This window comes from Eschrichtius robustus, chromosome 12 (assembly GCF_028021215.1).
Source record: "Eschrichtius robustus isolate mEscRob2 chromosome 12, mEscRob2.pri, whole genome shotgun sequence".
Lineage (NCBI taxonomy): Eukaryota > Metazoa > Chordata > Mammalia > Artiodactyla > Eschrichtiidae > Eschrichtius > Eschrichtius robustus.
The window spans coordinates 34,245,276-34,270,549 of NC_090835.1; the positions used below are offsets into that span (position 1 = coordinate 34,245,276).

The following is a 25,274-nucleotide window of genomic DNA, read 5'->3' on the forward strand; positions in this document are numbered from 1 at the left end:
ACAGGAGATAACATGCAAATAGTAACCAGAAGAAAGCTGGTTTGGTATATTAATATCAAAGACTGGGAATATCACCAGAGATTAAGATGGCCATTTCTTAATAGTGAAAATAAGATAATTAATCAAGAGGACATAAAAACCCTAACTGTGTGCACCTAATAACAGAATCTCAAAATAATGAAACAAATATTTATAAAATAAAGGGAGAAATACATAAATCCACAATCACAGGTGGAGATTTTAGCAACTCTTTCTCAACGCTTGATAAAATAATTAGACCATAAATTGGGTAGGATATAGAAGATTTCAACAATGCTATCAACATCTTGACCTGATTGACATTTATGGAATACTTCAAGCAACAACTGCCAAATACAAATTCTTTTCAAGTGCATGTGGAGTATTCACCAAGATGGCAATATACGGGGCCATAAAATAAGTCTCAGTAAATTTGAAAGAACTTAAATCATACAGAATATGATCTCAAACTGCAATAGAATTGAAGTAGGAATAAAATATATTAAGTAATCTGGAAACTTTCCAAATATTTGGAAAATTAAGCCACACACTTTAAATAACACAGAAGTCAAAAAGGAAATCACAAAGCAGATTATAAAATATTTTTAAACTAGAGGACAATAAAAAGACAACGTATCAAAGTCTGTGGAATATATTGTTATCATTTGTAGAGGGAAATTTATAGATTTAAATGTTTAGAGAAGAAAAATTACCTAAAAACAATGATCTAGGCTTTTACCTTAAGAAATTAGAAAAAAAATAGCAAATAAAACCCCAAGAAAATAGAAGAATATATAAAGTTAAAACAATAATCAAAGAAACAGAAAATGAACAATAAAGGAAATTTCTAAAAAATCAAAGAATAGTTTCCTTGAAAAAGTTAAAAGCCAAACTTTGGAAAATTATTTGCAACATTTTACTTAAAACGACAATATTTCTAACATAAGTAAAAAATCTGCACTATCACTTCTAGTAAGAGATATTAAATTAAAACTACAATAAAAAGTATTTTTCAATTGGGAAAAAAACCCCCCAAAAACCTAAGAGTTTGACAATGCTCTAATTGGAAAGATTAAAGAGTAACAGGCAATCTCATAACTTTCTAGAAGAAATGCAAAATGGCACAACCTCCATGAAGGAGAAGCAACAATTAGGAAAATGATACATGTGTTTATCCCTTCACCTAGAAATCCTACTCCTATGAATACATCCCCAAATATCTTGCCAAATATTTTAAATTATGTACGTGTTAAGCTATTCATTGCAAGATTATGTGTAAAAAGAAAAGACTGGAAACAACCAAAATGTCTATCAATAGAAAGCCATGTGGATAAACTCTCATACATCCATACAACAGTGCACTATGCAGCTGTGAAAAAGAATGAAGACAATCTCAATCCCCAATCCCTGGTGCTTACCACAGTGTCTGCCACCACATGTGTGCACAGGGAACACATAATCTCATAAACAAATGCATTTAATAAATTATATTTACTTTCATCTGAAAACAGCAGGGTTGTACTTCATAGTTTTTGCTTTAAAATATATTTAATGCTAGAAGGAAAAAAAAAGACTGCTTCAGAGGGAAAAAGTCACATCACAGAAGAATTTATAAAAAGAAATAAAACATACACTAAAATGAGAGGAAAAATGTATGTCATGATACACTAAACAGTTAATTTGCCTCATCCTTTAAAGATCACTGTGGTAGTAATCTGGAGAACTCCATTCCTGTCTACTTTCTCCCCTTTCTAAATTGATGGCAATGACTTAACTTCATGCATCCTAGCTTTGGTTCATAGTTCAGCACACCTTCTTACAGGGAGGTAATACCTGCTTTCTCCAAAATTCAATGACACAAGTTCTGAAATCCCTCCTCCCAAAGTGCTAGTGATGCCTGGGTGGATTCTGTTCAGGTTTTCCTGAAGCCCTGATCCACAGCTCATTTATGATTACTCATCCCTTTTTAACTGTCACTCATTTTCCATAAACTCAACTCGAAATACTAGGTTAGCCATTTTCATTTCAGCCTGGTTGTTTTATAACCACACCTCCCAGTTACAGCCCTGAACACACAGTGGTGATAACATCACCAAAAACAACCTCTGGATCTTTGGGGAGGGGAGGTACACATGAAACTTTTGGCGTTGCCTTGCCCTCAGTTTTCTTCTCTTTTTTAAAAAAAATTCTTGATGTGGACCATTTTTAAAGTCTTTATTGAATTTGTTACAATACTGCTTCTGTTTTTTATGTTTTTTTGGTTTTTTGGCCACGAGGCATGTGGGATCTTAACTCCCCGACCACGGATCGAACCTGCACCCCCTGCATTGGAAGGCGAAGTCTTAACCACTGGACTGCCAGGGAAGTCCCTCTCCTTTTCTTTTTTTCTAAATTATTTATGATTTTTCCCCTAGTTTATGCCAGTAAGGAAAAAGGAGAAAGAATCAAACTTTTGGCAGTGAAGTCCAGGAAAGTATCCCTCATCTGGAGAACCTAGCCAAAATATAGATTCCCAGACCCACCTCCTGTAGATTGGGAATCAGTAAGTACAGGGTGAAGCACAGGAACATCTATTTCCACAAGTACCACCAGATGATTCTGATGGGCCTCATCCTGTGTTTAAAAACAACTGCTAAATATTCTGACAGAGAAAACAAAGTAGAAAAATGACATCATTTTAAAAAGTAAAAAATAAAATTCCTTTGCTCATGTTGACTTAAAAATAAATCACAAGGGATGTTCTAATAATGTAAGATGGGAGATAATTGCAATATGGCTAGCTGGATTACTATATGGTTAATTGTCTAAGTCAAATGGTTTAATGAAACTGCCCACAAGCACAGGTGCCCCCAGAAGAACAGCCATCACCTTGAACCTAATTCACTTTTTAAATAACTTTAGACCACTGTTCAGGAAACACCTGAGACTGATGTTGTATCTACACAGCAAGGTTAAGTGGAGAATTCAAGCTGACGTGTATTCAAGACCTTTCTCTTGAGTCAGCTTCATCACTGGAGCTAACATATTTTAACCTCTACCCTAGCCCATGTTTTAGTAGATGGTTATCTGAAGTCACCATTTCAGGTAACATGTAGAGACTTAGATTGAAAGTATTGTTAGAATTATCCTAAGTACCCTAACTGTACAACTCTTTTCTAGCCTGTGCAGTTTCCAAACATAGAAAACAAGGTGGTATATTATTTGTTTTGCCTCCTTTCTTAAAAAACAATTCACTTTTCAGAGCTTGAGAGGCATGCATCCGAAGCCCAAGTCCTTTATAATGGAGACATGACATAAGAATAGATAAATGGGCTTCCCTGGTGGCGCAGTGGTTGAGAATCTGCCTGCTAATGCAGGGGACACGGGTTCGAGGCCTGGTCTGGGAAGATCCCACATGCCACGGAGCAACTAGGCCCGTGAGCCACAGCTGCTGAGCCTGCGCGTCTGGAGCCTGTGCTTCGCAACAAGAGAGGCCACGATAGTGAGAGGCCCGCGCACCGCGAGAAGAGTGGCCCCCGCTTGCCACAACTAGAGAAAGCCCTCGCACAGAAACAAAGACCCAACACAGCCAAAAATAAATAAATAAATAAATAAATAAATAAAAGAATAGATAAATGGGGGAAACCTTCAAGATGGCGGAGGAGAAAGATGTGGAGATCACCTTCCTCCTCACAAATACATCAAAAATACATCTACATATGGAACAACTCCTACAGAACACCTACTAAACGCTGGCAGAAGACCTCAGACTTCCCAAAAGGCAAGAAACTCCCCACGTACCTGGGTAGGGCAAAAGAAAAAAGGAAAAATAGAGACAAAAGAATAGGGATGGGACCTGCACCGGTGGGAGGGAGCTGTGAAGGAGGAAAAGTTTCCACACACTAGGAAGCCCCTTCACCGGCGGAGACAGGGGGTTGGCGTAGGGAAGCTTTGGAGCCACGAAGGACAGCGCAGAAACAGGGGTGCGGAGGGCAAAGTGGAGAGAGTCCCGCACAGAGGATCGCTGCCGACCAGCACTCACCAGCCCGAGAGGCTTGTCTGCTCACCCGCGGGGGTGGGTGGGGGCTGGGAGCTGAGGTTCCGGCTTCGGAGGTCGGATCCCAGGGAGAGGACTGGGGTTGGCGGTGTGACCACAGCCTGAAGGGGGCTAGTGCGCCACAGCTAGCCGGGAGGGAGTCCGGGAGAAAGTCTGGAACTGCCTAAGAGGCAAGAGACCATTGTTTCAGGGTGCGTGAGGAGAGGGGATTTAGAGCACTGCCTAAACGAGCTCCAGAGACAGGCGCAAGCCACGGCTATCAGCGCGGACACCAGAGACGGGCATGAAAGTCTAATGCTGCTGCTGTAGCCACCAAGAAGCCTGTGTGCAAGCACAGGTCACTATCCACACCTCCCCTCCCAGAGCCTGTGCAGCCCGCTAGTGCCAGAGTCCCGTGATCCAGGGACAACATTCCCAGGAGAACACACGGCGCGCCTCAGGCTGTTGCAATGTCGTGTTGGCTTCTGCTGCCGCAGGCTCGCCCCACATTCCGTACCCCTCCCTCCCCCCAGCAATAACAACTGACAGTAACAACTGACATTGCAGAAATACAAAGAATCATGAGAGATTACTACAAGCAACTATATGCCAACAAAATGGATAACCTGGAAGAAATGGACAAATTCTTAGAAAAGCACTACCTTCCAAGACTGAACCAGGAAGAAATAGAAAATATAAACAGACCAATCACAAACACTGAAATTGAAACTGTGATTAAAAATCTTCCAACAAACAAAAGCCCAGGACCAGATGGCTTCACAGGTGAATTCTTTCAAACATTTAGAGAAGAGCTAACACCTATCCTTCTCAAACTCTTCCAAAATATAGCAGAGGGGGGAACACTCCCAAACTCATTCGATGAGGCCACCATCACCCTGATACCCAAACCAAACAAAGACACCACCAGAAAAATAAAATTACAGTCCAATATCACTGATGAACATAGATGCAAAAATCCTCAACAAAATACTAGCAAACAGAATCCAGCAGCACATTAAAAGGATCATACACCATGATCAAGTGGGGTTTATCCCAGGAATGCAAGAATTCTCCAATATATGCAAATCAAACAATGTGATAAACCAAATTAACAAATTGAAGGAGAAAAACCATATGATCATCTCAATAGATGCAGAAAAAGATTTTGACAAAATTCAACACCCATTTATGATAAAACCCTCCAAAAAGTAGGCACAGAGGGAACTTACCTCAACATAATAAAGGCCATATATGACAAACCCACAGCCAAGATCATTCTCAAAGGTGAAAAACTGAAACCATTTCCACTAAGATCAGGAACAAGACAAGGTTGCCCACTCTCACCACTATTATTCAACATAGCTTTGGAAGTTGTAGCCAAAGCAATCAGAGACAAAAAAGAAATAAAAGGAATCCAAAGTATAAAAGAAGAAGTAAAAGTGTCGCTGTTTGCAGATGACATGATATTATACATAGAGAATCCTAAAGATGCTACCAGAAAACTACTAGAGCTAATCAATGAATTTGGTAAAGTAGCAGGATACAAAAGTAATGCACAGAAATCTCTTGCATTCCTATACACTAATGATGAAAAATCTGAAAGAGAAATTAAGGAAACACTACCATTTACCATTGCCACAAAAGAATAAAATACCTAGGAATAAACCTACCTAAGGAGACCAAAGACCTGTATGCAGACAACTATAAGACACTGATGAAAGAAATTAGAGATGATACAAAGAGATGGAGAGATATACCATGTTTTTGGATTGGAAGAATCAACATTGTGAAAATAACTATACTACCCAAAGCAATCTACAGATTCAATGCAGTCCCTATCAAACTACCAGTGGCATTTTTCACAGAACTAGAACAAAAAATTGCACAATTTGTATGGAAACACAAAAGACCCCGAATAGCCAAAGCAATCTTGAGAAAGAAAAACAGAGCTGGAGGAATCAGGCTCCCTGACTTCAGACTATACTACAAAGCTACCGTAATCAAGACAGTATGGTACTGGCACAAAAACAGAAATGTAGGTCAATGGAACAGGATAGAAAGCCCAGAGATAAACCCACACACATATGGTCACCTTATCTTTGATAAAGGAGGCAAGAATATAGAATGGAGAAAAGACAGTCTCTTCAATAAGTGGTGCTGGGAAAACTGGACAGCTACATGTAAAAGAATGAAATTAGAACACTCCCTAACACCATACACAAAAAATAAACTCAAAATGGATTAAAGACCTAAATGTAAGGCCAGACACTATCAAACTCTTAGAGGAAAACATAGGCAGAACACTGTATGACATAAATCACAGAAAGATCCTTTTTGACCCACTTCCTAGAGAAATGGAAATAAAAACAAAAATAATCAAATGGGACCTAATGAAACTTAAAAGCTTTTACACAGCAAAGGAAACCATAAACAAGACGAAAAGACAACCCTCAGAATGCGAGAAAATATTTGCAAATGAAGCAACTGACAAAGGATTAATCTCCAAAATATACAAGCAGCTCATGCAGCTCAATATCAAAAAAACAAACAACCCAATCCAAAAATGGGCAGAAGACCTAAATAGACATTTCTCCAAAGAAGATATACAGATTGCCAACAAACACATGAAAGGATGCTCAACATCACTAATCATTAGAGAAATGCAAATCAAAACTACAATGAGTGCTGGTTGTGTACTGGGTACATTAGGCATTTTCTCATTGCCCGGTGGAGGCTAGGAAGATTAAGAAAAGGACAAATTACTTAAAATAGAAATCCAACTTCAACTTCAACTTCTCTCAAAAAGTATAACACCAATGAAAACCAAAATGGCAAAATCAAAAAGCAAACAAACAAAAAACTACAATGAGGTATCACCTCACACCGGTCAGAATGGCCATCATCAAAAATTCTACAAACAATAAATGCTGGAGAGGGTGTGGAGAAAAGGGAACCCTCTTGCATTGTTGGTGAGAATGTAAATTGACACAGCCACTATGGAGAACAGTATGGAGGTTCCTTAAAAAACTAAAAATAGAACTACCACATGACCCAGCAATCCCACTACTGGGCATCTACCCTGAAGAAACCGTAATTCAAAAAGAGTCATGTACCACAATGTTCATTGCAGCTCTATTTACAATAGCCAGGACACGGAAGCAACCTAAGTGTCCATCGACAGATGAATGGATAAAGAAGATGTGGCACATATATACAATGGAATATTACTCAGCCATAAAAAAAGAAACGAAATTGAGTTATTTGTAGTGAGGTGGACGGACCTAGAGACTGTCATACAGAGTGAAGTAAGTCAGAAAGAGAAAAACAAATACCATATGCTAACACATATATATAGAATCTAAAAAAAAAAAAAAAAAAAGGTTCTGAAGAACCAGGAATAAAGACGCAGATGTAGAGAATGGACTTGAGGACACGGGGAGCGGGAAGGGTAAGCTGGGATGAAGTGAGAGAGTAGCACGGACATATACACACTACCAAATGTAAAATAGATAGCTAGTGGGAAGCAGTTGCATAGCACAGGGAGATCAGCTCAGTGTTTTGTGACCACCTAGAGGGGTGGGATAGGGAGGGTGGGAGGGAGACGCAAGACGGAGGAGATATGGGGATACATGTATACGTATCGCGGATTCACTTTGTTATACAGCAGAAAGTAACACACCATTGTAAAGCAATTATACTCCAATAAAAATGTTAAGAAAAATTAGATGAATAGGCTAGTCAGGAAACGTTTGGAATCAATAGCGTTAGCATAATTCATTTGAGAGATTTACTATAGACTGAAATAAGCATCCTAGAACACACAGGCCTGCTCAGAGAACCGTGTGACTTTATATACCCTCAGCACTTTACCCTGTTTTAATTAGCGGTCAGCAATCTCAAAAATTTTTCATGTTGTTTTAATTTTCCTGAATAATTATAGCCATGCTCACACATTCAAAAAGTGTTTCTGAAGCTCATTTTTCTCTGACCCCTCAACAAGCCTGTGTAATATCATTTCAGTGTTGCTTATTATTAAGTTGAAATAATTAACTGAACTTGGCACCCTGCTAGAAGTCAATACCTTTTGTTAAAACTGGACTTTTAAAAATAATGTAAGGACGTTTATAAATAACTACTAACAAAAGCACTAAATGTGTAAACCTGTCTATCACTACTGTATTTTCTATTTTTCTTACATCTTAGGCTAAATTACAAACCGGCTTATCCTATCACCTGAATATGAGAAATAAAAACTTACACCACTAAGGTTTCTACTCTCAGATGGTGTCATATCTTCATGAAGAAGGTCTTTTGGAAAATAACTTCTACCTATTATCTGTTCTTTATAAAAGTTATAGCTTATGTCCAAAAATAAGTAAGAGAAAAAGGAATCAAAAGAAAAATAAACATTTTTACCTATACTATGAACCTGATTCTTATCAAGATTTATCTTAAAACGGAATGGTTTCCAACTATTTTACTTGTAGGAATAGATACTAGAATAAATCATTACATAGATACACAGAGTTTTAGGAGTAAAGACATTCATGTATGGTGGCATTGCTTATATAGCAAATATTACAAACAGCCTAAGTGGGGCTGGTTAAAAAAACTAGTAAAGTCTATATGCTGTGTGGCTGTATTTAAAAATTGTGTTGCAGAAATATTTAAGGGCAAGGAAATATGCTTATGACATTTCTAGTAAAAAAAAAAAAAGGCATGTTATCAAACAGTGTTTATAATATCATCCCATTTTTGGGAAAAGAAAAAACAAAAAACTACAGGGACTTCCCTGGCAGTCCAGTGGTTAAGATGCTGTGCTTCCAGTGTAGCAGACGTGGGTTTGATCCCCGGTCGGGGAACTAAGATCCCACATGCCGCACAGCGTGGCCAAAAACAAAAACAAAGACAAACAAACAAACAAAAACCTACAGAAAACATGAGTGGAAGTAAATATACCAAAATTTTATCAGTAGTTTTACTTTTTTTTTTAATATATAAATTTATTTAGTTATTTATTTATTTTTGGCTGCATTGGGTCTTTGTTGTTGCCAGCGGGCTTTCTCTAGCTGTGGCGAGAAGGAGCTACTCTTTGTTGTGGTGCGCGGGCTCCTCATTGCGGTGGCTTCTTTTGTTGTGGAGCATGGGCTCTAGGCGCGCAGGCTTCAGTAGTTGTGGCGTGCAGCCTTCGGTAGTTGTGGCACGCGGGCTTCAGTAGTTGTGGCTTGCGGGCTCCAGAGCTCAGGCTCAGTAGTTGTGGCGCACGGGCTTAGTTGCTCCACGGCATGTGGGATCTTCCTGGACCAGGGCTCGAACCCATGAACCCTGCATTGGCAGGCGGATTCTTAACCACTGTGCCACCACAGAAGCCCAGTAGTTTTACTGTTGGACGATGAAACTGTAGATAATTTCCTACCATTTCCATAAAAATCACATATTACTTCTGTGATGAGAAAATAATTATGATGAGCTATGTTTTTAATGCAATACATAGGATAGTTAATTTTCTTACTACATAAGCTCAATCTAAAAGTCTAATATCTTAAAAGAAGAGACTAACAACATAGGACTAACAACTTGAGAAAAATAGAGGTAAGAATATATATATGTGTGTGTGTGTGTGTATATATATATATATATATATATATATAGCCACACCACATGGCTTGTGGGATCTTAGTTCCCCAACCAGGGATTGAACCTGGGCCCTTGGCAGTGAGAGCATGGAGTCCTAACCACTGGACTGCCAGGGAATTCCCAACAGAGGTAAGAATATAAGCAAAGGGAACTATAAATGGCTTTAAGACATATGAAATATATTCAACCTCCGTCATTAAAAGAAAAGCCACAACGATATTCCATTTTTCATGTAACAGATTGGCAAAGGGTGAAACATTTTGATAAGGCACTGTGTTGGTAAGAGTATAACTAACATATATTCTCCTAAATTGGTAGAAGTGCAAATTGGTTTAACATCTCCAGAGTGCATTTTTGCAGGATCTATCAAAATTACATACCCTTTGTCCCACTGATTCTTCTAGTAATTTATCATACAGACAAATAAATTACATATTACCAAGGGATATTCCTTTCTACTTTGTTTCAAGTAGCCAACATTCTGGAACAACCCAAAAGTCCAATTATAGTCAAATGAAAACATCCTCCAAAAGGGAATCTCAGGTAACCATTAAAAAAAAAAAAAGACAAACCTATATAATGACATGAAGATAGTTCCAGATCTATCAAGTGAAAAAAGGTGAAGTATCATATGTATAGTACACTGTCATTCCTGTAAGAAATGAGTGGTGAAACATATAATATACCTGTATTTTTGTATTACCATAAGACGTCCCTGGAGGGATATATTAGTACCTGGAAACTACTGTCCCCTAGAAAGGTTGGAAGGGGTCACTGGTGGGGGAAGACTTAATTCTCACTGCACATCTGTATGTGGTACTTGAATTATTTACCAAGTTTGTGTATGATACTTTGTATTATTATTTATTTTATTTACATATGTACTTAGCTAGTTAATAGTTATTTTTAAATTATCAGATATGAAGAAGAAGCACTGATGCAGAGAAAGATTCCTAAAAGGAGCATGGGGCTTTGAGTCTGGGATCAGCTGCTCCTTCCCTGTGGGATGTCAGGAAAGTCCCCTCCTTACCCTGGACCACCTTCTCTTTCCCTAAGGAAAATAATAAAGTTCTCTTTTCCCTCTTGGGAATCTGAGCTTCTAGCTGTTTTCAAAGCACATACTTGTTTTCAAATATCACACAAAATAACAGGTGTCTCAGCTACTAGAATAACACACATCCTCTGCCCTGTTGCTCACTCTTTACAAAGTAATTATCTTGGGAAACTTTGTCTCAAGCAACAATTTTCTGAGCTATTTTACAAACAAGGCCCTATGCTAAGTGCTAGGAATATAAGAGTATAAGACCTCCCAGCTATTGAGTGCCAAGTAAATGTCAGGTGCTGGATGAAGTGTTTTTTATAATTGTACTTTGTGATGTTCACATCAACCCAGTACGTGGTAGGCTCTATTAATATCTTCATTTTACAAATGAGCAGGTGGCAACTAAGAGGGGTAAGTTACTTGCTGGCAAAGGTCACCCAATTAGGAAGTGATGGCACTGAGAAATCAAACCCAGCTCTCTCTACATGACACCAAAGCCTGAACTACTTTTAACCATTATTCCAGCCCATGGTGCCTCATTTGGTAGGGGAGGAAGACAAACAGATGCTTGACCAGTAATGGGGTAAGTGCTCTGAGAGAACCTCCAAGTAGGTCCGATGGAGATTTGCATGAAACTGGCATTCAGGAAGCATATGGCTCTTGTCCAAGTGGATGTTCGTAGACTTCTTCCCGTACGTCAAGTGAATGGTGAAATTGTCAGTTTTCAAAGCAAACATTGACCATGAGATGAACTCAGTCTGACATGTGGGCTACACAGGTGACTTGGTACCATGACAGGGAGGCATTCACCTGGATGCCACAGGAATTCTCTCTCAGGCTTCAGAGTCAGGCAGACCTTGACTCAATTCAGATCTGGCACTCAGTAGCTTTATAACACCAGTTAGGAGACTTAACTCCTCTGAGCCTCAGGTTCCTACTTGGTGAAATGCAGATGAAATGAAACAATGGAATGAAAAAGGTGGAAATGAACATGAAGCACTTGGTATAAAGTAGGCATTCAATAAACAGTAATCACATGTGAATTCTCATATAGGCTTGGATCTACCAAAATAATCCAAGATTGCAGGGCAAGTACTTCAGTAGAAATGGAATCATTTGCGAAATACATAATTTGTTTTCCAAAAGTCAGTATAGTAGTGTTTTGTTTGCGAAGCATCTGACATAAAGATTCTACCCTAAGAATTTCTCCCACTTCCTTCTGACTTTGATCATCCACACCTCTAATTACTGTGGATCATGAGTGATTCTTAGTCTCATCTTGTACCCTCCCTCTCCACCCATTTTTCTTCCAAATGCACAGAGGTGTCTGGGGCTGCTGTGTTTGCTAAGGGTCTTGGGTGACATCTTCCTAGGCATGAAAACTGTACTGAGGTGGTGCCTTTCTCAACCTTATGTTGCCAAGGGGTCTTCTTGTCAAAATCATGAGCAATCCTAAAAGGAGGGGAGTGAAGGTCACCTGAAGAAAAAGAGAAAATCCAAGTCCCAAAGAAAAGCTGATGATTAAAAAATGAATTTCCTTCTTCAGTGTGCAAAATGTCTCTTGAAAAAGTGGTTTGTGTCTAGAAGTTTTATGTCTACATTCAACGTGCTGTATTTCAAGCAGCATTTCTTCTTCGATCCTTTGAGCTCCTTTAATACATCAGATGGGTTTTTAATACCCACAGGAATATATAAACTCTTTCCAAGCTAAACAAATGGAGGGTAAGCTGGAGAATTAATAAACACACATCTATAGTTTTGGCAACTTGCTAAGCCACTTCAGGTGCAGCACTGGGAAGCCCAAGGGAGGAACACAGACTGCTCTTTGAGGTAGGGGTGGTGGGCGTCACACAGCAAACAGCCATCAGGATGGAGACAATGCACTGCAGAAAGGCCGCTCGCAAACGTCAATAGTGTGGATACATCTCTGCACTCCTCCATTCTGCATGCAAATAAACATTCTAAAAATACTCCTTGGCTCTGCTGGTCTCCTACCCTCCGGCATGGAAGAGGAAAGCCTCACTGTGTCGTGAGCCCAGCCAAAGTTACATGTGCTCCCACCCAGGTTTCCCACACATTAAGAAATGTACAAATGGGAAACTGTTGAGACTAATTCATGTCAGGTAGAGATCTGCCTAGTCATTACAGACATGTGCCCCTCTCATTTTGCATCATGGATTCTCGAGGAAAAACAGTAATTTACAACATTTCCTGTACTAAAACCTCTCCAAATATGGCTTATCAAAGAGCAAGTAAAGATAGTAACATCTATACAACAATGGCCGTTCTATCTGGAGCCTCAAAGTTGTAATCATGGCTGCTTCTGGAAATAGGGCACTTTTTTCCTTTAAGCAACTGAGAAAGAAAATCAGTGAAATCCTGTCTCCAGTAAAGTGCTTCACTGAATTGAGACTCGGAAGAATTGGTACAAAAATCAATCAGAGGTTTTAATCCCAATTATTCTAATGTTTATGGGCCACATTTTCATCTTCTGGCGATGCTGCAACAATCCAAAATAAAGCTCCCAAGATAAGCGTTTATTTCCCCCTCCTCCTTTTTAAAGTTTAAAGCCAAGATGTTTTTAGTAAACACAAACATACAGCACTAACTAGGTTGTTCATTGTAAGAGCTAATATTAAATTATTCAAGCCTAGCTCCATACCATAATATAAAACGAAGGTAGCTCTTTATTAAGGAATGAGTGGCAGGTCATTAACATTTATATGACAAATTGTTGAAAAACTTTTATATTTGATAGAATCATATTTTAAATATTTTGCGATGGAAAGAAATTGCTTTTAGAATCCAAAATTTATTCCTATACCACCATCTGAGATGCATGGGCTTGACACTGTAAAATTCAAAGGGAGGACTTCCCTTGTGGTGCAGTGGTTAAGAATCCGCCTGCCAATGCAGGGGACACGGGTTCAAGCCCTGGTCCGGGAAGATCCCACATGCTATGGAGCAACTAAGCCCGTGTGCCACAACTACCGAGTTTGCACTCTAGAGCCTGCAAGCCACAACTACTGAGCTCGTGCTCCACAACAAGAGAAGCCACCACGATGAGAAGCCTGTGCACTGCAACGAAGAGTAGCCCCCACTTGCCACAACTAGAGAAAGCCCGTGTGCAGCAACGAAGGCCCAGCGTAGCCAAAAATAAATAAATAAATAAATAAATAAATAAATAAATAAATAAATAAATAAATAAAAATTCAAAGGTATAGGAACTATTTTGATTTCAGTGATCTATGTTCTGCTCATTACCAGCCAACATGGCTAGATCTAAGGGAGTAAACGACACCAAGGGAAAACCTGGAGAAAAATAAGGTGCACAACCCTCAATCTCCAAAGGGAAGACCTTGACCCTTGGTGCTAATTTCACTGCAGAGTAGGAAGGTTGTCTTGTTTAGAACTAAACTAAGACCGTATAAAAGGGCCAATGATTATTTCATGGGAAATTGAATCACATTTATTTACACGTTTAAAACAAGATTGAGTACAGTAGTTTGGCAAGAATCTACAGAGCAGGAGATACAAAAGTATTTCAACAAATTAGTGTATGCTTGCAAATTAAGTGGTTAAAAACTGTTACATTTTAACACATACAAATTATATTATTCATGACACTAATGTATTCCCACTGGCAAAGTCTGTATCTAATTTGTGTAATGAAGTATCTGATTGCTATTGAATATGTGTAGTCCCTAACTCAGAATTCCAAATTTTTCATGAACCAAGAGCTCAAGTAGATCCAGGAAGTGGCAAAACTCCAAGATCTATATTATCTAGAACAATCTCATTGGAGCAAAAACCTCACCAACTACTTTTTCTGATTGAAACTCCTAGTTTTACCTTCCAGGCTAAGAAATCTGGAAGAGGGGACTGACTGGAGTTCTGTGGTTTTCCTACAACACTGTCAACACAGATGGGTTTGTGGACTGTGCTGTATAAAAATATCTCCAGTTTATAAAGCATTTACTCTGTGCTGGGCACTGTGAGAAATATGAGGGCTGTAGTTTTTTTTAATCCCACATACAGATCCTGTGAGACAGGTATTATACCCCTGTCAGAGATGAGCAGACTGAAACCTACAATATTTAAATAACTGGTTAAAATCTTTGCATGGTTAAGTGCTGTAGCCCAGACTGCAGCCCAATCCCAGAGCCCATCCTCTTAGTCTTTACTCCAGGAAGACACCATGTCCCCTTTATGCAGTGGGTCCACTGTACAGGTTGTACACTTGGTAAGATCCACTTGGTAAGAACACCTGCAGGGCATTCACTGAGAACAGTCTGAAGAATTTGTGGTAAATCACCCACCCAGCATAAGCCCTCAACAGGAAATTGGAGTCGTTTGTAGGAAAATGGAATCCCTGAACCATGGTTCTCTGAACTGTAGCCCACGAAACATGTCAACACAGCTTCGAGACCAATTACTTTCTTTCAGTTTAGTGGATAAATGAAAGGCGCGTGGGGAGAAGTGATGAGAGAAGAAAAGTGTAGCCACAGCTTTTGGGGCTTCCAGGAAGATGAGCAAAACTTGTGTGCAGATCCCAAAGTGAAATTGATGGCAACATAATTCTTATGAAAAGTGATGAGTAATACTACCAAAAAAAAAAAAAAAAGGACACACACATAGACACACAAAACAACAACATAAAAATCTGATCTAGTTTGACTTAGAAATTAATATCTTGCCAGCACTGACATGTGACAAGAATTTTAAAGCTCTGGCATTAAAAATGTGACACATGTTTAATTTCATTCTTGATTAATTATTTTTTAAATCGGTTATAAGTGTTTAACTCAGCAATTGATTCTCATTCCAAGGGAACCTTTGTGGATCCCTTTCTCAGCAAAGGGCAAGGGGGGGTAACAAGAAAAAAAGCAATGTACTGGAAAGTAGTTAAAACATTGCATTCTTTTTAGATATCCAATTTTGTTAAGCTTGTTGACAGTCACAAATGCCCAGAAAATATGGGCTGAGTTGTTTTAGACTGCTGTTTGAATAACAGATTAATTTAATAATCAGTGGGATATTGAATGACGAAAATTATTGGTTAACACAGCCAAACCACCAACCCTAATGACATTCTTATGTAAATTCTTATTTTCTTTTAGGCTCCTGCATTCTTAATAAACCCTATATTTTTGAAAATCCTTTTTTAAACATTGCATACTGTCCCTCTGTTATAATGTATCTGTCTATGATATAGACAGATAAATGTCCACTTTTGGAGTTGCCACTGTGAAGGTTTCTATTTAGAGCAACTGAGTCACCTCTTGATGTTTTTTCCATATAAAGCCAACAAGGGATTCTGGAAACAGGACACAGAGATGGAGCTGGGAGCAGCCAGCCTTCAAAGATTGCTGGAGACCAAAAAGACTTTTACAATATGGCTAGAACCACCTGACATAGTTTCCTGGGTTCTAGCAAGATGTTTAGGCACCAAGGTCATCTGATGTCTTCTGAGAGATGGGAAGATTGTTCATGACAGTCCACGAGCAAACTGCCCACGAAGCACGTTCCCGTGGGAAGTGCACAGTCCTTTGGGATTGTTGCTCTATGGTTTGCCATTGCTTGTGGAGGAAAGTAATCGCTGCCTTGAAAATGGTTTGTAAAGGACACAGCTTTATATGTTCCATTGCGGGAGGCGAGATGTTTTTCTTTGAAAAAGATCTTAGTGCGTAATTTTTGAAATACTGTAATTTTCACCAAACTCAGTTTCCAACTCACTCATCGCCAAATACTGTAGAATTGTGTTATTTTTGAATGTCACTGCCCCTGACCTGAAGTTACCTACAAAGCTGGTCAAAAATTAGTAACTGTCTTAGAGAACTAGTCCTGCAAAATCTCATTCTTTGCAGGTAAAGGTTGACAAATTTCTACACGCATTGAATGTAAAGCAGATAGGCAAATTTAGCTGCCTGGCTGCCACCAAACCTGTTGGCCACTGTACTGAAAAATCTACCTGCCAGCAAGAAGGGAAAGCGGACAAAAGTCAAATAACATTATTTTCCTCATTAACATATTGCATTCCGAGAATACAAAGCTCATACAAAATGTTATCTTCATTCTTTGATAAATACTCACATATATATTCTAATAAATTTTATTTCATAAAATGGAGAAAGGAAAGCCAGAGAGAATGGGATATGCAAAAAACAAGAATAAAAGAGTTCAATCCTTCAAAAGCCTTCAATGAGACTATTCTTTATGAGTCTATTTAGATTGATAAGAGCATCATATCATAATTTTATAACAAAGCCTCACAAAACTTTTCGGATTAGGAAAAAAAAAATAGTCATGAATCGACTTCGCATTTAACTACTCACCCCAGCCAACCTGTCAATTTCTAATCCCTAAAAAGAGGAGGAGGAGGAGAAGAGGAGGAGGAGGAGGAAGAAGAAGAAACAGATGAGTTTGCTCTGTTAGGATCAGGGTGTGCGTACTGGGAGGGGTACATTCAGAGGTGCAGCAAATGGCCTGTCTGAATCAGGAGTTTCTGCTTCAAAGGTCGGTCCCACGTCACCATTATTGCTGTCATTTCTCCCATCATCTGGAATCTGATCATTTTTTCTCCCTTCCTCAAAACTTCTCAGTTGTTCCATATGGGTGTCAGGGTAGCGTGTGAAGTCCTTCAAAGCACTAGTACTCTGCAACAGGATCAAAGGGCCAATATGACTGGGGCCTTACTCATTCTTTGCCTCCTCCTCATCTTGCCTCACCCCCACCTCTGTGTTCCAGCTTCCCTGAACTTCCAACCATTTGTGGAACAAACCACAACTTCTTTTGCCTCCACAAGGCTCTGCCCCCTGCCTGGATACTCCTACCTGTTAACTCCTCCATACTTGGTGGTCTTATATTGGATGCTACTTCTTCCAGGAAGACTCTCTTGATCACTCCAAGCCTCCCTTCTGTGCTCCTGTGTGACATTTACTCTCTAATCCTGGCATGAAGCAGGGAGTGTTGACATTGCTTAGTTACTTCCTTGTAAACTCCATGAGGAAGGAACCATGTGTGCCTCATTCACTGCTGTCTCCCCACAGTGTAGCCCAGTGTCTAGGATATAATTCACAATCAAGAAATGTTCACTGACGTCCTAAGCTATCTTTAATTTTTTTTCCTAAAGACCTATTTTGCTTTCCAGGCAAATTCCTTAGAAACATCCTTCAAGGTAATTTATGTATCAGCCCTCATATCTTAAAAACTAAATTGTCATCTCACAAATTAGACATTAGAAACAGGCGAAGCCAATCTGTGATGTTAGAAAACAAGAGAGTGGTTATCTTATGGTAAGTGGGGTTGCATCCAGAAGGGGGTAGGTGGGGGGCTTCTTAGAGGGCTGATGATGTTCTTTCACTTCTTAGCCTGCGTGCTGGTTACACAGAGGTGTCCTCTTTGTGAGAAAACTAATCAAGCGACAAACTTACGATTTGTACACTTTTCTGTACACGTTATATGTCAATAAAAATTTTACTAAAAAAGAAAGGAAAAGCACAAGCCCCTGTTCCTCTCCTCACTCAGACCCCAGAGCCTTTACTGTTTGCCTCCACAGTTTATGACGGAGCTGCTGGGTGGTGGTCTTAAAGTAAAGCTTTGAAAGTAAAATCTTCCCAAGGCTACGGTATCTTTTCACTGCTGCCTGCAAATTGTATATGGCCTTACTCAACTTTCCAACCGCTTGTGGGTCTTCAACCCAGTGTGGAATTTCAATTCTGAAAAAGACTAGTCATGGGGGGTACAAATACCTTCAGCATCAACTTCATTATCTTATTCATCCTTGGCTTCCCCAAAGCACTTACACAGTTTCCGGGCTGTAGCAAGAACACATTAACCTCCCATTGAATGAAAGGTAGTCTTCTCTTTAGTTTGAAACCTTTAGGTCACTTATTTTTATCAAGCAGCATTCATATCTTTGGTTTCTAACTACAAGTCAACAAGGAAAAATACTGCTTGCCCTAGCAGTTGTCCATCTTGGTTCTATTTGTTTTCTCACTTAGAATGGAAATGAGAAACCTAACTTACTCTACTAAATATGATTGCCTATCATTTGCTAAGAGATATTGGCCACCTCATGGAGTTTGTAGTTATGATAAATGGGGAGATAATATCCCTCTGCTCAAAAAGGTTCATAATCAGGACTTCCTTGGTGGTCCAGCAGTTAAGACTCTGTGCTCCCAATGTAGGGGACCTGGGTTTGATCCCTGGTCAGGGAACTAGATCCTGCATGCCGCAACTGAAGATCTCACACGCCGCAACTAAAGATCCCGCATACTGCAACTAAAAGATCCCGCACGCCACAACTAAGACCCAGTGCAGCCAAATAAATAAATAAATAGTTAAAAAAAAAAAGGTTCATGATCATTATAAAACCAGTAGCATCCGCTTCACAGAGCCATGAATAGTCAACAATCCTTAAGTCATACATGAACTTTGGTCATCTGAATTACCTCTTTCTCCAGGGAATTCTACAGTAGTGAAGTGATGTTAGACTTTGAAAAGGAACATTTACTTTTCAACAGAATGGCTTATGGATGTTAAAAACTTTTTATATTAAGTTGGTATGGTATTATGTTTGTGTTAAGTGTGGCCATTTATTGAGTACTCACTCTCTTCCAAGCATTATGCTAAATTCACAACATAAATTTTCCCACTTAATTCTTATAAAAAGTCTATGATATGCTTTACCATTATTATCCCCCAAATTACTCAGGAAGAAGTTGAGTTTCAGAGAACTTAGGTTTTTACTCAAGGTTACACAATTAGCAATTAATGGAGTTAGGACTCACACTCTGAACCCTCTGACTCCATAGCCCCAGCACTAAACCACTATACTTCAGTGCTTTCCTCTGGTGGCTCTAAAGTCCTCAGCTGATGTAGTAAACTATGACATGGTGGACTGGGCAAATACAGAAGCTATTCTGCTCTAAACACTTAGACATGCTGGATGAAATAGTAAAACAAAACAAGTGTGTTTAAATGCAAAGGAACTTACAAGAAAAGACGCTAAAAGCCAACTTGTACATTTATAACTAAGTGTAAAAACCTGATAATCTGGTACTGTCTGGGGCTCTGAATGGGTAAAACAATGTTAGTGTGAGAAATCGCAATTTAAGCATAAACTACATGCTGCTTAGGAAAAATATTTACTGTAGTTATATGATAAAGGGACTCCTAATTACAAAAACTTACATAACAATTACTTCTGGGCAGTCAATAGCAATAGGGTACATGACTGAAGCCCAAATGTAAATCTACTGTGAAGAGAAACTCGGTCTCTATTCTGTTCTCACAAAAATAATCAATAGCAAAGATCAGCTCACAGTCAAAAATGACAAAACACATGAGAAAATAATCAACCAGGAAAGAAAGTAGACACAAGAAACAACAGGATTGGTACCTTCAAAATTTAAACTATTAAAATAATCTTAAAAGGCCTTTATTATTGGTTATAGAAACTTAAGAATAAGACTTTATGTAAAAAATATACAGATTTTTAAAATAAGCAAATAAAACTTCTAGAAATAAAAAAGACAAGCTTATTAAAATCTCAATGGATTCTTTGCACACCTGAAACTAACATAGTATTGTAAATCAACTATGCTTCAATTTAAAAAGAGAATGCAGTATTTTTAAAAAATCTCAATGGACTCTTTAAGCAGCAGACTAGACACAATCAAAAGGAAATTAGTGAACTCTAATATGCTTAAGGAAATTATGTAGAATAAAGTACACAAACAGAAATATATTTAAATCTAAATACACTTCAGTGATACTTCAGAACATTAAAGAGACACACTTTAAAAGCCATGAGAGGGGAATGAAAAGCCAGACTACTTATAAAGGTGCAAACCTAAAAGTCATAAGACAATGGAATAGGATCTTCAAAGTATCAATTTAGATAGTATGAAGTTAAATTATCACTGCAGAGTACATATTAAATAAGAAATTTCAAATAAAGAATGAGATAAATTATCACTCCCAGATCATTCCTGAAAATAACTTCTAATGTACTGTAGAACCAAAAACAATGGTTAAAAACAAAGGCAGTGGTAAGTAAACAACTTGGTAAACATCTCATTTACTATAGGCAGCAATAACAGTAATAAAATATTTGGTAGGTTGAGAACACAGTAGAACTAAAATGTTAGAAAATACTACATGAAAGAGATGAGATGTAATCCAAGTTAGAGGTTCTAAGGTTTTGTTTGTTCTGGAGGAAGGAAGAGATCCTGACCAACTGAAATATGTTTAAAAGGTTAAGGGTAACTAGCAAAAGAACAGAGTGTATACTTTGCTAGTATACACTAGTATACTGGTAAGGGAAAAAAGGGAATGGAGAAGACAGAATGAATACAACAGAAGGCAAAAAAGAAAGAAAAGAAAAGAAAGGAAAGAGGGAGAAAGAAAAGAAAAGAAAAGAAAAAGCATGGGGAAGAGAAAACATAAAATGACAACAGAAATAAATACAAACTTATTGGTAAGCAAAATAAATTTTAAAAGATTAAATCTGCAATAATAGAGATAATAAAATTTCAAATCCAGCTATATTCTATTTATAATACAAAATCCTAATGCAAAATGACAAAAAAGAAAAAAAATACTTGAAAATGGAGGGAAAGGGGTAAATATGCCTAGAAAATATTACCTAAAGAAGAACTACTAATCCTATGCTATTATCAAACAAAACAGGCATTAAAGCATAAAGACTTTCATATAAAGAGGGTTATTACACAATGATAAAAGGAATGATTTATTAGGAAGCTACACCAGTCTTGAACAGAAATATCCATGGTAATATAGCTTCACAATATAGAAAGCAAAACAAAGTGAATGACATGAAGAAATGGAAAAATCCATAAGCCTGGTGAGAGCTTGACATCTAAAACAGACCAAGAAAAAAAAAGTTTGAAACACATAAACACACCTGATCCAATGAATACATATTAATCCCTGTACTCAGCTTTTAGAGAATAAAACTTGCTTTCAAAAACATGAGGACAAATGCTAGAATACAAAGCAAGTCTCCACACATACTAAAACACATGTGTTATACAGACCACGATGTCATTTAATTAGATATCAATAATAGAAAAAAAGATAGCCTCAAAACCCATATACTAGGAAATCTTAAAACACTATTTAAAAATTTACAGATCAAAAAAATGGTGAAAGTTAGAAAATTGTTAGAGCTGAATAACAATGAAACTGTCTATATTAAATTTACAAAGATAAACTGGAATGTAGAGAGAAAGTTTATATATATATATATATATATATATATATATATATATATATATATATATATATATATAAATGAAGCTGAAAAATGAAATTGAAAAAGTTAAGCATCAAACACAAAATCATAGAAAATAAAAAACAGGGTAAATCCCAAAAACATAGAAGAAAGGTAATGATACAGATAAGAAGCAAAATAAATGAAATAGAAAGTCAAAGAAACAGAGAGAATGAAACAAACTAAATGATGGTTCTTTGGAAAGAAAAACAAAACAAACCTATCTGTGCCAGTATGGAGAGGGAGGGAGAGAGGAAAGGAGGAAACACAAGAGGGTGCGAAGGAGGGAGACAGGGGAAGAAGGAGAGAGTGATTTAAAAGGGGCAAAATCACAAATATGGTAACATTTTTAATGAAGAGAGAACACTATTTACAAATGTATGCAATAAACTTGAAAAGTGAGATGAAACAGGCAATTTTCTCAGAAATATAATCACCAAAATCATTTAAAAAAGAAATGGAAATTCCAAAGAGATATTACCTAACCACTAAGGAAACTGAGTGACTGAAAATTTACTCACAATACAAAAACAAACAAATAAGCAAAAACCCATCAGTCACTGACAGTTTTATAGGTAGTTTTACTAAATCTACAAGAAAGATAATTTAATCTTACACAAAATGTTAAAGATATTAGAGAAAGAAAGAAGACTCTTCAGGTAATTCTGTGACAATAAAATGACCTTAACAGCAAAGCCCAACGACAGGACAAGTAAGGGAAAGCATAGTCCATTCTTTTTTTTGAGCACAGATGCAAATGTTCACAATATAATATGACCAAATGAATCTAGTAATATGGTTTTTGTTTTCCGTTTTTTGTGATCATGACAATGAAAGTCCATCCTGGGAAAAAGCAAGTATGTTTTCATATTAGATAACCCATCTACTATTAAAGATATTTATAATATATATGATATAGTTCATGATTTAAAAAATTTTAAATTATATTAATGTAACAACATATTTAAAAATTAAAATTATTTTAATAATGGATGTAGAAAAAGTTTTTGATAAATTTTAACATCCATTCAAGTTTCAAACAGTAACAACCAGAGCAACGAGTACACTTGAAGAGGTTTTCTTTAACCTAATAAATGGTTACCAAAAACTCATAGCAATTTAGGAAATGGATAATAATTAAGGTTGCACAACACTGGAATGTGCTTGATGCCCTTGAATTGTACACTTAAAAATAGTTATAATGGTAAATTTTATATTATTTATATTTTCCTACAATTTTAAAACCCTCTATCAAACATCATACTTAACATGGAATTATTACAAGCAATTCCTTTAATTAGGAACAAGACACAGTTGTCTGCTCTCACAGCTTCTATTCAACAAATGTATCAGAAGTCCAGTTCAATAAAACAATAATTAAGTGTAGAGATTAGAAAGGAAAATTTTACAAATGGTATTACTCTGTACGAAAAAAAGTCCAAGAGAACCCATACACAAACTATTAGATCTAAAAGAGCAGTTAGCAGTTGGATGCAGGATATTTAACATACAGAAATCAGTGAGCTTCTCATATGTTAGCAATTACCGATCAGATAATGTAGTTTTAAACATATGCCATTTCTGATAGCAAAAAACCATAAGCTGCTTAGGTATAAATCTAACATAAAATTATAAAACTGTATTGATAGGTATGTAAATAAAGAGAGATATTCAGCTTATAAGTGGGAAGGTCCAGTATCATTAAAACTAGCACTTATCTTCAAATTAATCTATAACTTACAGCAATCTTAATCAAAACCCTAGCATAATTCATCAAAATTAATAAGCTGATTCTAAAATTAATACAAAAGAGTAAACAGGCAAGAATAGTCAAGTTGATTTAGAAGAAGAATAAGAAAAAGAGATTTGTTCTCCTGGCTATCAAGTCACATTAACAAAGATATAATAATTAAAGAGATACGGTGTTGACACAGGTTTTGGCAAACCATAAAACCTGAAAACAGATCTTCAAATAGATGGGAATTCAGCCCATGACACAGGTGTCATAATATATGTATCGGAAAATAAAAAGTACTCAATATAAAGTGCTGGTTAACAGGCCAACTATATGAAAAAGGACCAAATTAGACCTTACCTCATGACACTCACACAAGTAAATTCCAGAGGGATTAAAGTTCTAATGTGAAAGGCAACCCTTTAAAGTGTTCAGAATAAAAATATATGAGAATGTATTTGTTACATTAGGGCAGAGACTACTTTCTGAAGCACAAAATGCACAAATTGAAGAGAAAAATAAGAATAAATTAGACTACATTAAAATCAAATCAAAAAAAATTTTATGTGCATCTATAGACTTCTATAAAAAGTGAAGAGATAGACCAAGGAATAAGACACATATACAGAGGAGAGAACTGCAAAGAAATCATACCTGAAACGAAAGAATGCCCAAATCAGTAAGAATAGATCCACCACCCAGTAGAGAACTGCCAACAGGAATGAAGAGGCCAGAGACCCCAAATGACCAATAAAACCAGTGAAAGAGGCCTGACCTCATCAGTAATCAGGGACACTCATATTAAGCATCCAAGAAATCATTTCCAATATGTCAGATTTGGGTGAATCCTGAAGGCTTGGTGCCTTCAATAAAAACACCTGAGAAATTTCCCCAAATAGCTGAAATTGCCAACTGTCAATTGGGAAAAAAAACCAATCAGGACTTTTTCCACCCATCTACAAACTGGACTAAAAATCTCTTATATTCTAGGATATATTTTCATACATTTGAATGTTTCCCAAACTCTAAATGATCTCTCTAGCAAAGCCAAATGATGTGTCTTCCAAGCTGATGGAAATACTTCCTCACACAAGAGGGCAGCCATGTTTCCAGCTCTCAACGTAATCCTACGCATGCCAGCCGCACTGGCCTGTCTGGAAAAGTTCTATACTGAGCAGAAAGGGGCCGGGGGGGGGGGCTTACTTGGAGCAGTCTTCACAAGCAATGTTCCCTGAGGTTTCCTTGATGGTGCGCTCAGAGACGAACGCTGGATATTCAGTATCACAAGGCTCCAGGGTCTGTTTCAATTTCTGGGCTGTAGGAGTAAGGAAAAAAAAAAAAAAATGATAAAGCATACAAGGCACAGGCTTTGTTGTGACTGGCAGCCCACAGTAACTCAGAACGCAGTTCCGCTCCTGCTGCTCTGTGATTTTTCTAGGCACAGCATAATGCATTATTTTCTAATTAGTCAAGTGATTTCATCTGCCAAGCAACTCTATAAGCTATAATTCCTCAAGCAGTTCTGCTG

The 25,274-nt window shown here is 37.6% G+C and overlaps 1 protein-coding gene across 1 annotated transcript in view; it reads right to left on the bottom strand.

The window, feature by feature from the left end:
• The window catches only part of CACNA2D3 (calcium voltage-gated channel auxiliary subunit alpha2delta 3), a 789,028-nt gene that overhangs the window by 22,680 nt on the left and 741,074 nt on the right, over nt 1–25,274 (bottom strand). Inside the window, exon 35 of the mRNA XM_068557675.1 lies at nt 24,950–25,061. Coding sequence (XP_068413776.1) covers nt 24,950–25,061 — 112 coding nt within the window. The remainder of the gene's footprint in view (nt 1–24,949; nt 25,062–25,274) is intronic.